Source organism: Sinocyclocheilus rhinocerous, unplaced genomic scaffold (genome assembly GCF_001515625.1).
Source record: "Sinocyclocheilus rhinocerous isolate Xijiao unplaced genomic scaffold, SAMN03320098_v1.1 scaffold544, whole genome shotgun sequence".
NCBI lineage: Eukaryota > Metazoa > Chordata > Actinopteri > Cypriniformes > Cyprinidae > Sinocyclocheilus > Sinocyclocheilus rhinocerous.
In genome coordinates, this window is record NW_015658610.1 from 623,030 (window position 1) to 637,595 (window position 14,566).

The following is a 14,566-nucleotide window of genomic DNA, read 5'->3' on the forward strand; positions in this document are numbered from 1 at the left end:
AGTTTCCTTACTTTAGCAAAGGAAAACCAGTCTCCTCTTGGCTTATATCGAAATACTCCGACATTCTTCTTTACAAATCCTCGCTTTGTACTTCTAATTAGTGACCGTTGTTTTGTTTTGACCTGTTGGTTTGACATGCTCTTGACAGTGCTTCATAGCATGCGTTTGCATTTTCATGTGGACGGAGATTTTTTTTTAAACGAAAGGAAAAATTGTGCACTATGCATATGCTAGTGTTGTTAGCCACCATGTTTGGAAAGACTTAAAGGGATAGTTCGCCCAAAAATGAAAAATTCTGTCATTTGCATATCCTCAGGTTGTTCCAAACTTGTATGAATTTCTGTCAGCCGTGGACACAAAAGATATTTTGAAGAATGTTGGTAACCAAACAGTTGATGGTAGCAATTGACGTATAAAACGAAGCGTTTGAGAGAGGCGGGGCATAGAGGACCTACAATAATGTACAGTATTTGAAAAATAATGTGTTTTTTGAACATTAAAGCATGTCAACATATTCTGTTACACCAAATACACAAAATAATGATCTTTAAAAAAGCATCATATGACCCCTTTAAAATACCATCTTTTGAGTTCAAAACAAGAAAAAAACTCGTACAGGTTTTGAAGTGGAGTCATTTTAGGGAGAACTATACATTTAACATTTGAATTAAATTACAACATGCAAATATTTTAGGAAAAATTTCTCTAAACCTGTTCCTTTTAAACATTTTAAAACATTGAAGCACTTGCTGCAGTTCAAGCATAGCATTTTTTTCTAATAATAATTGTATTTTCTAGTAAATAAAAGCTTGATTAAGCTATTTTATCAGCCTGTGCCTGTTCATTTATTAAACTGAACATACACTTCTTTGTCAGAAAGTGAGGTTTAAAGGGGTCATATGATGTTGCTAAAAAGAACAGTATTTGGTGTAATGAAATGTTTATGCGGTTTAAGGTTAAAAAAACATATTATTTTCCACATACTGTACATTATTGTTTCTCCTCTATGCCCCGCCTTTCTGAAACGCGTCGATTTTTACAAAGCTCATCGGTCTGAAAAGCGAGGTGTGCTCTGATTGGCCAGCTATCCAGTGCATTGTGATTGGCCGAATACCTCAAGCGTGTGACGGAAATGTTACGCCCCTTACCGTACTGTGATGAAGTGTCCCGGCCGGAGCGATGAGACAAAAACATTAAAACCCATTATAAACGAGGCATTTGTTGCATCCAGTGAGGACATAATTATGGATTATAATGACTAAGGGGCCGTTCACATATCGCGTCTTTTGCGCGCACAAGTTCGTTATTTCAAATGTAGACGTGCGGCAGGCATAATGGAAGTGACGCGGTCGCGACGCGCTCATTTTTTCCAGGCTCATCGAGATAAACACATTTCAACTTTTCAGAATGCCGCAAGCACACCGCGGGTCATGTGACAAGAACCAACCAATCAGCTTCATCCTTTCCCGTAACAACATTGAAAGCTCAGCCAAGATGAAGGAACAGCTGATCATAGCTGTACAGGGATAGCCATTTTTAAATAAAGTTAGTAGTAGAGCTACTGCAAGCGATTTTTAGTGCTGCAAATCCATTTATCCTTTGCTGAAACTTCCGTGTCTTCATGGAGAGCGCAGGTCATGGTTGCTTAGCAACGGCAGACGCCTCCGGAGCGCAAGCGCCCGAACGCTTTAGAAAGAAGCAGAAGCGGCGCGTCTAGCGTTTTCCACGCGTTTTTAGGCGCGAAATGTGAACAGCCCCTTATACTGTCTTTTTAAGCGTTGCATCGTGCCGCTTAAACATAAAACCATGTCTGCATTTGTGATCGGAGAAATGACAAACAAGCGCTACTCTACACAAAACTCGCGTTTGAATCATCAGTGGCAAATGATAAAAGAAAACGTGAGACTTTAGTCTTTGCAATTTTATAGATCTTCTTTATGCACCAAGAGCTTGTAACACTCCAAAGAGAAAGGAAAAATTGAAATTGCATCATATGACCCCTTTAAATTGCACATTTAATCATTTTGGAAAACCTGATTAGTAGTTCCAAGAATATTTATGTAATGTCTCTCATCACTTTTATTTATTTGCCACAGGATGCTCTGAGGAACGGACTCGTTGCCACAGAGGTTCTGATGTGGTTCTACATCGGCGAGATCATTGGGAAGAGAGGCCTTATTGGCTATGATGTATAAATGTGGACTGTCCTGTTTGCTTGTTCTCTTTGCTGAGTTTTGTCCGTTTTCTTTATCAGATTCTTGGAATCTAGGAACTAAATAAATGAATATTATTAAAGAATGAACAGCTTTCATGCTTCTTTAATTCCAGTGGGCTTTTAATAACATGGCAGTGAGTGTACCCAGGAGAATGTTACGATGTTGCTGAATCTTAGTCTGATAGATGGTGGAATTCATGGATATAAGTTTACAGTTTATCACTTGTCAATTCTTACTTGTAGACAAAAAAGCAGAGCTCTGCACTTATAGAACACTACACTACATAACCATTCAAAGTCTTTCATTTTTGTGTTAATGAGTGAAAGTATCTGAAAATAAAAATTGTTTTACCAGGTCAAAGTGATTTTTAATGCAGTTGTGGAGGAAAAATACAAAAGCTGAAAGAAAAATGCGTTGTAGCCTATATATTATGTGCAATATAGATTTATACAAAATTATGTAATAATTGACATTTCTTCTCGCTCCTGATTTTCTGATAGCATCCGCATAACATTTCCCAAGTATTTGTGGAACTCCTGTCGAACATCTTCAGGCTCTTCCTCAAGGATTGAGTGAATGAGAGGCAACTTGTTTAACTGTGGGGCTACACAGAGGATAAGTTAAATAAGTTTTGAAAATAACTTGTCATATGCAAATCTAAGCAACTTTTTTGAAGGGGTGTTCAGAAAAAAAAAACTCCTTTTCATTCAGTTTCAAACCAAAAAGCAACTAAAAGCACTTGATGATGATCTAATGCAGCTAATGCTGTAGTGAGAAGATAAATTACCTAATGGTGGGCGGGTAGTGCCAGCCCCGCTCCCTGGATTATGATGTGCTATGAGCAGACACTGGGCATCCTGCAGTCCCTGTGAAGAGATGAATGTAGAATGCCAGGTCTCTATTTCCTTTAGATGACTGGGCACATCTGGGTTAAACACAATAACTACCCCATTGGCGTCTTTCACCAAAGCTGGCCAGCATGATTCAAATCTGTGCACGTACAATACTGAATTAATTTACTCAGAAAGAAATGGGAATTGTTTGACAACTTAAGGCTGGCTCAGGAAAAGGGACTGCATTTGGTCAACTTACTTGAAATCACCCGCACAATCCCATAGTTCCACTTCACATGCCGATTTTTTGTTGCCATTAGATAAACTCTGTGATTCAAACTCAAGTATCCTAGATGGAAATTAAATGTCATATTTGAATTGCTAACAAAATTATAACTTTTGGCCAGGCAGCAAAAATGTGTACAATATCTTTAAAATCAACCCACCTTGCTCCTTGTGTAGGGCTGTAATCAGCTCCGATTGTTTCTGTTGTGTCAGACAGAAAACTGGCCAATACTGTTTTCCCACACTATCAATATGAAAATCAGTGATGGACACAAATAAATAAAGATACACAGCATTCTATACACTATCAAACGATTTACCTCACTAGGTCCAATTAATAATATTTTCATCTTGAAGTATAGAGAGAAAAAAGGAAAAGGAGAATTTTTTGACTAGAGACCAATTTTTTCTAACGGAGCTAGCTACTAAGACAACAATTTGACATTTCTATTGTGTATAAGATTTAAAAAAATAATGAAATGTAAAACGTTTGCTCAAAGTGTCAAATCAGCGCGATAATTCTACCGATAGACGTCGAAAGGCAGGTAGATGATGCACATGGTGGATTAGGTTAGCAGTTCATGGCTAACATAATACAACTCGTTTCCAAGGCGATTACGCAGAAGGTAAAACACGCGTCGCAGATTCGCTAACCTTCTAAATTTATTTTGAGTTCATTGAAAATAAATTCTTTGAAAATAAATAAATAAAAAATCCTAAAAAAAAAAAACAGTAGAGGTAGGCATTTAATTTGTTTAGTTTTTAGGTTGTATAAATAACTTTTTAAAACAACCCCTTACAAACAGAAACCAAACTTTCAAGGGAAATAATGCAAGGCATTTGGACACTTGTTTAACACTTCCACTGTTACTTTAACACGCAGTGAGCAATATTGCGGGGCGTTACAACCTCTGGGGGAACTTGCCGTTAAACCAGCCTTTTATAATCATTTTAATTTACGAACATTAATACAATTCATGAAACAGCAAAAATGTAAAGGGCAAAAATATAAAATATAAAATCATTGTTTTGGCCACCCTTTTTATAATTAACTGTATGAAATTACTTACATTTATGAAAAAATTACTATTTATAATTATATATTGTTTGGACAGAATTCGCAAAACAGTATTCTAACTTAAGCCATTTTGGTTTATGAAACCAACATATGTAGTATCTGATCGTACACAGGTTTATAAACATGATCCTAAAAAGTGATTTCTACAAAGTTGTATTTCCTCTTATAGCCACATGAGGACACCAGACATCTGCTAATATCAGTCATGCTTGCAAAGAAGCAAACTGTCCACAGTCCACAGGTTGTCTTTAAAAAAAAAACACCGTGAAAGCAGAAAGCAGGTTTAACGACTAAACCGGTAAGGTAACACAAAGTAAACTGTTAACCTCAACTATCCATCTGTAGTTTATTCCAAAAACCTCAGTAACTTTAAAGGTTTGTTAACCATAACAGCACCACTAAAAGTTTCAAGGAGTTCACACAAAAATTAAAAATTGAAGCTTTAGAAAGTGTGGTCACATTCTGGGAGAGTTCTTCTTTTTTCATTCATAAACGTTCATGTGTTTGATTTATTCATTATCATATTTGTTCATGGTATGATGCATTACTTCTGCAGCTTATATACAAACACTTTCACCACCAGAATGTTTATTTAAGCTACATTAAAAAAAAAACCTTCTTGTCAAAATAAATGACTTAGTTTTGCTGCCAATACATGTCATATGTAATTATATTTTCTTTCTCACTTTCTCATCAATAACATTAGAGCATCCAGCAGTAGAAAACGCCCACTATTGATGAACTATTTTATTTACCCTATAGAAAACAACTGAAGAAGTTACTTTGCATGTTTGTGAAAGTTAGTTTGCATCATATGTGAGCTGGGTGCATTTGAAAGCCTCAAGGCCAAACTAAACTGACTGACTATGTAGAACTCATGGCCTAGTGGCCTACATGACTGCACTTATGAATAGAGAATACAGAAGGAAGTACCACAGATGGGAGATGCCAGATAATTCAGAAATAGATCATGTGTGTAAAATTCATTAAAATCCTAAAATGTATATGCCTCTGCAACCTTGGGCACCCGGAAAGTGGTAGATAAAAGAAGTTAAAATCTCTTGAAAAACAGACTAGCAGGTGGTTTTCTACAATGAAAGCAAGCATTATGAAAACTAATAAACACTTGTGGAAAAGTACTGGGAATGATGTATCAAAGAATGACCTGAACGCTCATTGGACAGTGACGATAATGAAATTGTACAAAGATGGTAGTCTGGACAGAGACAGATTTAGATGTTCTGTAGGCATCTCTGCTTTGTTGCCTTCTTGCAATAAAGTCTAATTTTGACTTCTGGAACTCTGCCTCCTGATCATTGTTTTTGCAAGACAGAAAAGACTTTTCTCAATTCATTATGCAGCATTCATTCAAAATTACCACTTGGTATAACTGTCTAAAAATTGATCACATATTGTGAAAGTCAGAAGAGGTTTGGCAATGCAATGTTCCTCATACTTTAAATATGTGTAATGTGTTAACTAAGATGATTTTTTTTATGTGGTGGTTTCAGCAGCAAAAACACAAGACTATGTTTACTAAAAGATATATTATCACATTTATTTCATCAGAGACCAGTATGTATTACAACTTTAAAACTTTATTGAAATATGAAGAAGCAGTTGATGAATAATGTTGCTTTACAATGACTTTTGGATACACACATGTTGAGAATTCCATATAATATTAACTGAAAAAGATTTTAGCATCTTGAAGAGTTTTTCTTCATTTAAGCCTTTATTTAAGAGAATATTATATAGTTTGCACTTTGCAGGATCATTACTAAAAAAAAAAAAATGTTATTCTTCCAGAACCTGTAAAACGACAGCTGACAAATGGCCTTCAGCATAAAAGACAGAGTAAAAAAAAAAATATATATATATATATAAAATTGAACAATAGAACAAAGAGCAAAAATGTCTGTCCCTCACTTCAGATTCTTCATGAAAAGCACACATCTCATGTAGTGTTCATTTTAATTGGCAGATCTTGACTGATGTTCCAACCCCAAACCCTGGATAGAGGGGCTCAGTAAATGTGGTCTCGAAACGATGCAGACGTGTCATAGTCTCACCAATACTATAGAAGGCCAACAGCCCTGCAGAGTGGTCCAGAAAGACCCCTATTCTTGAAGAGTGAGGGCCGCTAACAGCCTTGTCTACCTTGTTATGCCAGGCTGAGTACCCTGTGTCAGAGCAGAGGAGGCTCCAAGACTTATCGTTGTAGCCTAGCAAGCAAAGGGAGCCTTTACCCTTACGGCTAATGCCCCGACAGGCCACTCCGATCGAGAATTCCCCACTCCACTCAATTTCCCAGTAGAAGCGGCCACCTGACAGAGCTTCACGACAAAGAACCTGGGCAAAGCTATCGAAGCGATCTTGATTGTCTGAGTATGGCTGCGGGTCTCGGGTTCTAATCACCTTTCTGTTTCCTTCAGATATGTACAGCTCCTTATGCGCAGTTTGTGGGTCTAGCCTCAGCTGACAGTAGTCTGGAGATGGGCACAAAGATAAAGGTTGCTTTTAACAGATCTTTGTATATCTGCCTCTATATGTATTTTAATCCTTCTGATTTAATTAGTAAAAATGACAGAAAAAAATAATTTGGACTAGGAACAATATTAAAATTCTGGGCAATACCAATAATTTCATGTTGTGGCAACGTATAACTGACCAATAACAATTCTATACTATTTGGTCTAAATAAAGTAAAAAATCAAACACTGAAAACTACCACTAGTCACGTTTTAAATGCCAATCAATTTAGTCAGTTTAGGCATCACAAGACATCTTAGTGTGCATTATGAGAAATAAATATACATTTTAAGATTAGTTTAAGATTATATGTAATTAAATTATTAGTGTTTTTAAATATTAACTCTGAGTTTTAGATGATCTAAATGTAAAAATCGTGATTTCTAGATACTTACATTTCAGAAATTCAGATCTGCCCCTGGGTTCTGCAGGAGGTGAACTGTCCACTGTATGAACTTCTTTTACTGAACACAAAGAAACACACAGTTTAATATGGCATATCCCATTCTGTATGTACATTAACGTTTAAAAGTGTGGTGTCTGTCAGATTTATACTTTTATTCAGCAAGTATGCATTAAATTGTTCAAAAGCACCACAACTGTTTTCAACACTGATAAATGAAATATTACTTGCTGCATGCTCTGTCTGCATACTGCATATTAGAATGATTTCTGGAGGATCATGTGACACTGAAGAATGATGGCTGCTGAAAATTCAGCTTTGCTATCACAGGAAGGAATTACATTTGAATATATATTCAAATAGAGACAGTTAATTTAAATTGTAATACTATTTTATAATACTCTTTTTCTTTATTTTGATCAAAGAATTGCAGCTTTGTTGAGTATTAGAGACTTCTGTCAAAAACATTTAAAAAAAACTTACAGACCCCAAACTTTTAAACGGTTGTGTATTTTGTCATGTGTGTTTTTACATATTGCCATTTTTAGACCATGTTTATAGCTTATCAGTGTAAATCAATATACAGTATGAGTAAGTAATTTGTGTTACCTCTGTTGGTTTTTTCCTTGGTGCGATTCTCCACAGTGTACACTGGTACATCATTCACTGTTATAAAAAGTACACATCAGGAAAACTTTATTTACAATACATTTCTTTTTTAAATAAGAAATGCTAGATTTATGCCAGCAGATCTAAGTAAGGCACTAAATCCTGTTGTTTAAAATTCTATTAATGGAATTGTTTACTAGCTACTTCATCCAATCAGAATAGCTCTTTTGTTTATCATTTGAACCTTGCACAGTGAATTGGAAGGTGGAGTGAGTGGAGGAACTTTAAGCCCTGAAGTGAAGTGGAGGAACTGTAAGCCCTGTTTACATTCTACATGTAATCACGACTTCCTTGCTAACTTGAGAATGTACTACTAGTCATGTGCACTGGGTGCCAGAAGGCCTGACTTGTCAGAGCTAAAGACTGTTCTGTTTAATTGTTGGTTATTGCTTTAGGACTTCAATTTTTTTTTTACAGCAAGCCCAGAAATTATACAATTTGATATTCAGTAACAAAAGTGCACAGTGTGCCTCTTTAGAGAGAAACTAAGCTCAGCTGTACACTTTACTGTCCAAGTTTGTATAAAAAAGAGGGCAGTGTGTTCAGATTAGCAAGCAAAATTGGCAGATCTTGACTGATGTTCCAACCCCAAACCCTGGATAGAGGGGCTCAGTAAATGTGGTCTCGAAACGATGCAGACGTGTCATAGTCTCACCAATACTATAGAAGGCCAACAGCCCTGCAGAGTGGTCCAGAAAGACCCCTATTCTTGAAGAGTGAGGGCCGCTAACAGCCTTGTCTACCCTGTTATGCCAGGCTGAGTACCCTGTGTCAGAGCAGAGGAGGCTCCAAGACTTATCGTTGTAGCCTAGCAAGCAAAGGGAGCCTTTACCCTTACGGCTAATGCCCCGACAGGCCACTCCGATCGAGAATTCCCCACTCCACTCAATTTCCCAGTAGAAGCGGCCACCTGACAGAGCTTCACGACAAAGAACCTGGGCAAAGCTATCGAAGCGATCTTGATTGTCTGAGTATGGCTGCGGGTCTCGGGTTCTAATCACCTTTCTGTTTCCTTCAGATATGTACAGCTCCTTATGCGCAGTTTGTGGGTCTAGCCTCAGCTGACAGTAGTCTGGAGATGGGCACAAAGATAAAGGTTGCTTTTAACAGATCTTTGTATATCTGCCTCTATATGTATTTTAATCCTTCTGATTTAATTAGTAAAAATGACAGAAAAAAATAATTTGGACTAGGAACAATATTAAAATTCTGGGCAATACCAATAATTTCATGTTGTGGCAACGTATAACTGACCAATAACAATTCTATACTATTTGGTCTAAATAAAGTAAAAAATCAAACACTGAAAACTACCACTAGTCACGTTTTAAATGCCAATCAATTTAGTCAGTTTAGGCATCACAAGACATCTTAGTGTGCATTATGAGAAATAAATATACATTTTAAGATTAGTTTAAGATTATATGTAATTAAATTATTAGTGTTTTTAAATATTAACTCTGAGTTTTAGATGATCTAAATGTAAAAATCGTGATTTCTAGATACTTACATTTCAGAAATTCAGATCTGCCCCTGGGTTCTGCAGGAGGTGAACTGTCCACTGTATGAACTTCTTTTACTGAACACAAAGAAACACACAGTTTAATATGGCATATCCCATTCTGTATGTACATTAACGTTTAAAAGTGTGGTGTCTGTCAGATTTATACTTTTATTCAGCAAGTATGCATTAAATTGTTCAAAAGCACCACAACTGTTTTCAACACTGATAAATGAAATATTACTTGCTGCATGCTCTGTCTGCATACTGCATATTAGAATGATTTCTGGAGGATCATGTGACACTGAAGAATGATGGCTGCTGAAAATTCAGCTTTGCTATCACAGGAAGGAATTACATTTGAATATATATTCAAATAGAGACAGTTAATTTAAATTGTAATACTATTTTATAATACTCTTTTTCTTTATTTTGATCAAAGAATTGCAGCTTTGTTGAGTATTAGAGACTTCTGTCAAAAACATTTAAAAAAAACTTACAGACCCCAAACTTTTAAACGGTTGTGTATTTTGTCATGTGTGTTTTTACATATTGCCATTTTTAGACCATGTTTATAGCTTATCAGTGTAAATCAATATACAGTATGAGTAAGTAATTTGTGTTACCTCTGTTGGTTTTTTCCTTGGTGCGATTCTCCACAGTGTACACTGGTACATCATTCACTGTTATAAAAAGTACACATCAGGAAAACTTTATTTACAATACATTTCTTTTTTAAATAAGAAATGCTAGATTTATGCCAGCAGATCTAAGTAAGGCACTAAATCCTGTTGTTTAAAATTCTATTAATGGAATTGTTTACTAGCTACTTCATCCAATCAGAATAGCTCTTTTGTTTATCATTTGAACCTTGCACAGTGAATTGGAAGGTGGAGTGAGTGGAGGAACTTTAAGCCCTGAAGTGAAGTGGAGGAACTGTAACCCCTGTTTACATTCTACATGTAATCACGACTTCCTTGCTAACTTGAGAATGTACTACTAGTCATGTGCACTGGGTGCCAGAAGGCCTGACTTGTCAGAGCTAAAGACTGTTCTGTTTAATTGTTGGTTATTGCTTTAGGACTTCAATTTTTTTTTTACAGCAAGCCCAGAAATTATACAATTTGATATTCAGTAACAAAAGTGCACAGTGTGCCTCTTTAGAGAGAAACTAAGCTCAGCTGTACACTTTACTGTCCAAGTTTGTATAAAAAAGAGGGCAGTGTGTTCAGATTAGCAAGCAAAAGCAAGTTCACCCAAAAAACTTTGCCTGTACCTGATGTATGGTGCATTGTGTGCTCTGACCTGATTTTGAGATCTTTCGCAGTTCGTCTCTGCCCAGCTCCTCCAGCCTCTCTTTGATCTCAGCCACGGCTTTCCTGGCTGCACTGAAGGAGAAGTCTGGGTTCAGAGACACTCTGGGTATAAAGCCGTCATCGGTCGGAGTGCAGAGATAATGGAAATTCTGTTTAAAAAGAGAGAAATGTAAGTGCATAAAATGTGGAGTATACAGCCCAATGAGCTCATGCAAAGTTTTGATGCCAAAAAGTTTGAAAAGCCTTTTTGATGCCTTGTGGGGGTGCCCCTTCCTAACATATAAAAGCAGCTATATATACTATATGAATAGTATAGTATATAAGGTGCCATTTTTTCTGCATAAGGGGAAAAAACAATATTATATAAACTTAAATAAGTGGCTTTTGTATGGATATTGTAAGCAAATAAAAAAAAATATATTTGATATGTTTTTTTCTCTAAAATTTTTACAGACCCCCTAGAACCCTCTTTGTCCCCCTGGGGATCCCCAGACCCTATTTTGAAAACTCCTGTCCTAAAGTACCTGTAGGAAGTGGATGTGATCCTCAGTGCTGTAAAGCTGTTTAAGTCCAGTCTCTTTTTTCTTTAGTTCATCAATCTCCTGCTCCAGTCGCTCCATCAGCCCCTCCGCCTGACTGAATGCAGCCCTCTCATTGATGTTGATCAGTTTGTTGACCTCTGACCTCATCCTCTCAATGGAGGCGATCATCTCATCAAACATCTTTTTGCTTTCAGTCATTGCCCTTTGTGCAGAGCTCTGTGGTAAAAATGAGTCAAGTTTAAGGGTGACAGTTCATTGTCCATTCTTTCAGTAGGAAACTGTTTGTGTCTCTTTGTTTTAGTGCATTGATTTTGCAAGAATAACTTCTGGATAAGCTTTACAACTCAGTAAAATTACTCAAGCTGCTGCTGCAGTCAACAAAAAACTATGTATCAGCATGTATCTGAAGACTAGCACTGGATTACCTCATAAAGAACAAAATAACAATTATGGCCACTTTCAAGGACTGTTTGCTTTCCCAGATTGACATGTATCAGCATGTATCTGAAGACTAGCACTGGATTACCTCATAAAGAACAAAAGAACAATTATGGCCACTTTCAAGGACTGTTTGCTTTCCCAGATTGAAACAGTTACACACTGACTTAACAGATAAAAGGGCTTGTGACATTTCATCTTTGCCCAGATAAAGCAGTACATTCAGTTGTTCTTATTTGGTCTAATAGATTATGGTGTGACTTTGAAATGAGCAGTGGTGATAAAATAAACTGTTACAAATTGAATCTAAAACATACTTTGAGAGAATCCACCGCTGTCTTCAGTTCCTCTAGTTCTTTGGTCCTCTGCTGGCATTTTTGTTTTATCTCTGCCTGGGACACTCCAAGAAGTTTCTGTCCATGAAATAAGAGAAAACATACCTTAGTCTTTATTGACAGATTAACTTAGAACACAAATACTTTGTGTTGTTGATTGCCATCTTCATGATAATTCAGTGCATGTACTGCTACATAATACAACATTTCCTCTCACGTCGCAGATCTTCATGTATGTTCTGCTTTTTCTAGAATTTGAAGAACTTGCTTCACATGGATGCCTTTATCTTCGAAAAGAGAGGGGAATGTTAATCATGCCAGGAATGTAAAACTAGCTGGGTCTGCTCACCGGAGAGACATTTCAAGGTGCACACGCTTGATTCTTTAGGGTAAGAGAAGGGGGGCTTCAGAGCAACCCCTTGCCAAGCTCACCGAAGCATTCTTCAAAATAAGCTTGAAGGAATGTGGAGAATCTGGGGAGGGGGTGAATAAAAGTGTGTGTGTGTAGTGTGTGCCATGGGACATGAGGGCTTAAATCTGTGATTCCCTACATTTAACAGAACAAACAAACCATTCGCAATTAGTGCCTGCGATAAGTATTAGATTACAGATATAATTACTGTATTTAAACAGCACCCGTGACAGTTTAGTCAAAACAGTACAAAAACACATCAACTGCTGTGCTCTCTGTTTTAAGCTTGTTCAGTACTGATGAATTGAAGGAAACACTTTGAAATCTTAAACCTTTGAAGGCCTTCCTTCCATTCAGAGCTCCAGAGTACTGATACAACAGTAAACATCTGGCCAGTATCTATAAATAGTTTTGGTGAGATGTTTGTTTTTACTGTCCTAATAGTTATTTCATACAGTGACTCAAGTTTCATTGAGCAGTTTTTCAAGTGAAACTCACGTTTGAAGAGGCGGTTGTCAACATTTCTTTCAGCTATACTCATCTGCTGAGGTTTATGATGACTTTGGGTCAAGGTACAAAAAGCAGTGTGCTATTTTTTCGCACTCGTAGCGCGGGGGGAGGTTGGGGATGGTCTGTAAGCTCCCGTCTGATTTTCTTGAATTCACATTCCTTGCCTCTCCCTACACCAGAATCCAGACCTGCCCTGTTTCTCATCTCCTGTTGCTCATTACAGTTATTTTTCTCTCGGCCGGTTTAGGACATAGGTTAAATCAAGTAACCTCTGAGTTGTCTATTGTAAAGGAACACACCCTTTTGTGACTCTTATAGTTTGGGAGTTGTATTGGAAAACTCTATCTGGATGAAAGTTTCACTAACCCCACTACATTTCTATCTGTTTAATCTTCATCTCCTCCCTTTATTTTCCATATTTCCTCATCAGTTTTTTTTTTTTTTTTTTTTTTTTTTTTTTTTGTTTTGCACTTTTAGATGATATGTTTGTTTGCTGAGGACCCTGAGGAAATTGTTTTTAAAATGTAATCAAACTGTTTTATTTTTTGTTTTGTTTTTTCACATAGAGATGATATGTTTATTTGTTGAGGACCCTGAGGAAATTGTTTTTAAAATGTAATCAAACTGTTTTATTTTTTGTTTTGTTTTTTCACATAGAGATGATATGTTTATTTGTTGAGGACCCTGAGGGAATTGTTTTAAAAATGTAATCATACTGTTTTTTGTTTTGTTTTGTTTTGTTTTTCACATAGAGATGATATGTTTGTTTGTTGAGTACTCTGAGGAAATTGTTTTTAAAATGTAATCAAACTGTTTTATTTTTTGTTTTGTTTTTTCACATAGAGATGATATGTTTATTTGTTGAGGACCCTGAGGAAATTATTTTCAAAATGTAATCATACTGTTTTTTTTGTTTGTTTTTTTTTGTTTTGCACATAGAGATGATATGTTTGTTTGTTGAGTACTCTGAGGAAATTGTTTTTAAAATGTAATCAAACTGTTTTATTTTTTGTTTTGTTTTTTCACATAGAGATGATATGTTTATTTGTTGAGGACCCTGAGGGAATTGTTTTAAAAATGTAATCATACTGTTTTTTGTTTTGTTTTGTTTTGTTTTTCACATAGAGATGATATGTTTGTTTGTTGAGTACTCTGAGGAAATTGTTTTTAAAATGTAATCAAACTGTTTTATTTTTTGTTTTGTTTTTTCACATAGAGATGATGTTTATTTGTTGAGGACCCTGAGGAAATTATTTTCAAAATGTAATCATACTGTTTTTTTTGTTTGTTTTTTTTTGTTTTGCACATAGAGATGATATGTTTGTTTGTTGAGTACTCTGAGGAAATTGTTTTTAAAATGTAATCAATCTGTTTTTGTTTTATTTTGTTTTTTTTTGTTGTTTTGCATATAGAGCTGGCATGTTTGTTTGTTGGAGGACCTTGAGGAAATTATTTTCAAAATGTAATCATACTGTTTTTTTTGTTTGTTTTTTTTT

At 36.1% G+C, this 14,566-nt stretch overlaps 3 protein-coding genes across 5 annotated transcripts in view; 1 reads left to right on the forward strand and 2 right to left on the reverse strand.

The window, feature by feature from the left end:
* LOC107722787 (ATP synthase subunit g, mitochondrial-like) overlaps positions 1 to 2,295 on the forward strand; it is an 11,237-nt gene extending 8,942 nt beyond the window's left edge. Inside the window, exon 3 of the mRNA XM_016531262.1 lies at positions 2,097 to 2,295. Coding sequence (XP_016386748.1) covers positions 2,097 to 2,195 — 99 coding nt within the window. The 3' untranslated portion in view covers positions 2,196 to 2,295. The remainder of the gene's footprint in view (positions 1 to 2,096) is intronic.
* Positions 2,296 to 2,368: 73 nt separating this feature from the next.
* Positions 2,369 to 3,960, reverse strand: LOC107722786 (intraflagellar transport protein 22 homolog). 3 transcript variants are annotated; one of them, XM_016531261.1, is made up of 7 exons: positions 3,860 to 3,960; positions 3,655 to 3,684; positions 3,496 to 3,578; positions 3,309 to 3,398; positions 3,164 to 3,206; positions 3,004 to 3,082; positions 2,369 to 2,820 (listed from the first exon to the last, which is right to left on the reverse strand). In XM_016531261.1, exons 2-7 carry the CDS (start codon positions 3,682 to 3,684, stop codon positions 2,672 to 2,674), a joined length of 474 nt encoding a protein of 157 aa, XP_016386747.1. In that variant the 5' UTR covers positions 3,860 to 3,960; the 3' UTR covers positions 2,369 to 2,671. The 3 variants fall into 3 exon arrangements, with proteins under 3 accessions (XP_016386747.1, XP_016386744.1, XP_016386745.1); XM_016531258.1 differs by having other exon boundaries at positions 3,004 to 3,206; XM_016531259.1 differs by lacking the exon at positions 3,860 to 3,960 and having other exon boundaries at positions 3,004 to 3,206; positions 3,655 to 3,843.
* A 2,174-nt stretch (positions 3,961 to 6,134) lies between these two features.
* Positions 6,135 to 14,566, reverse strand: part of LOC107722781 (tripartite motif-containing protein 16-like) — a 9,504-nt gene continuing 1,072 nt past the window's right edge. Inside the window, exons 2-8 of the mRNA XM_016531251.1 lie at positions 12,131 to 12,226; positions 11,358 to 11,591; positions 10,823 to 10,982; positions 10,144 to 10,200; positions 9,527 to 9,595; positions 8,584 to 9,088; positions 6,135 to 6,396 (exon numbers count right to left, since the gene is read on the reverse strand). Coding sequence (XP_016386737.1) covers positions 6,381 to 6,396; positions 8,584 to 9,088; positions 9,527 to 9,595; positions 10,144 to 10,200; positions 10,823 to 10,982; positions 11,358 to 11,591; positions 12,131 to 12,226 — 1,137 coding nt within the window. The 3' untranslated portion in view covers positions 6,135 to 6,380. The remainder of the gene's footprint in view (positions 6,397 to 8,583; positions 9,089 to 9,526; positions 9,596 to 10,143; positions 10,201 to 10,822; positions 10,983 to 11,357; positions 11,592 to 12,130; positions 12,227 to 14,566) is intronic.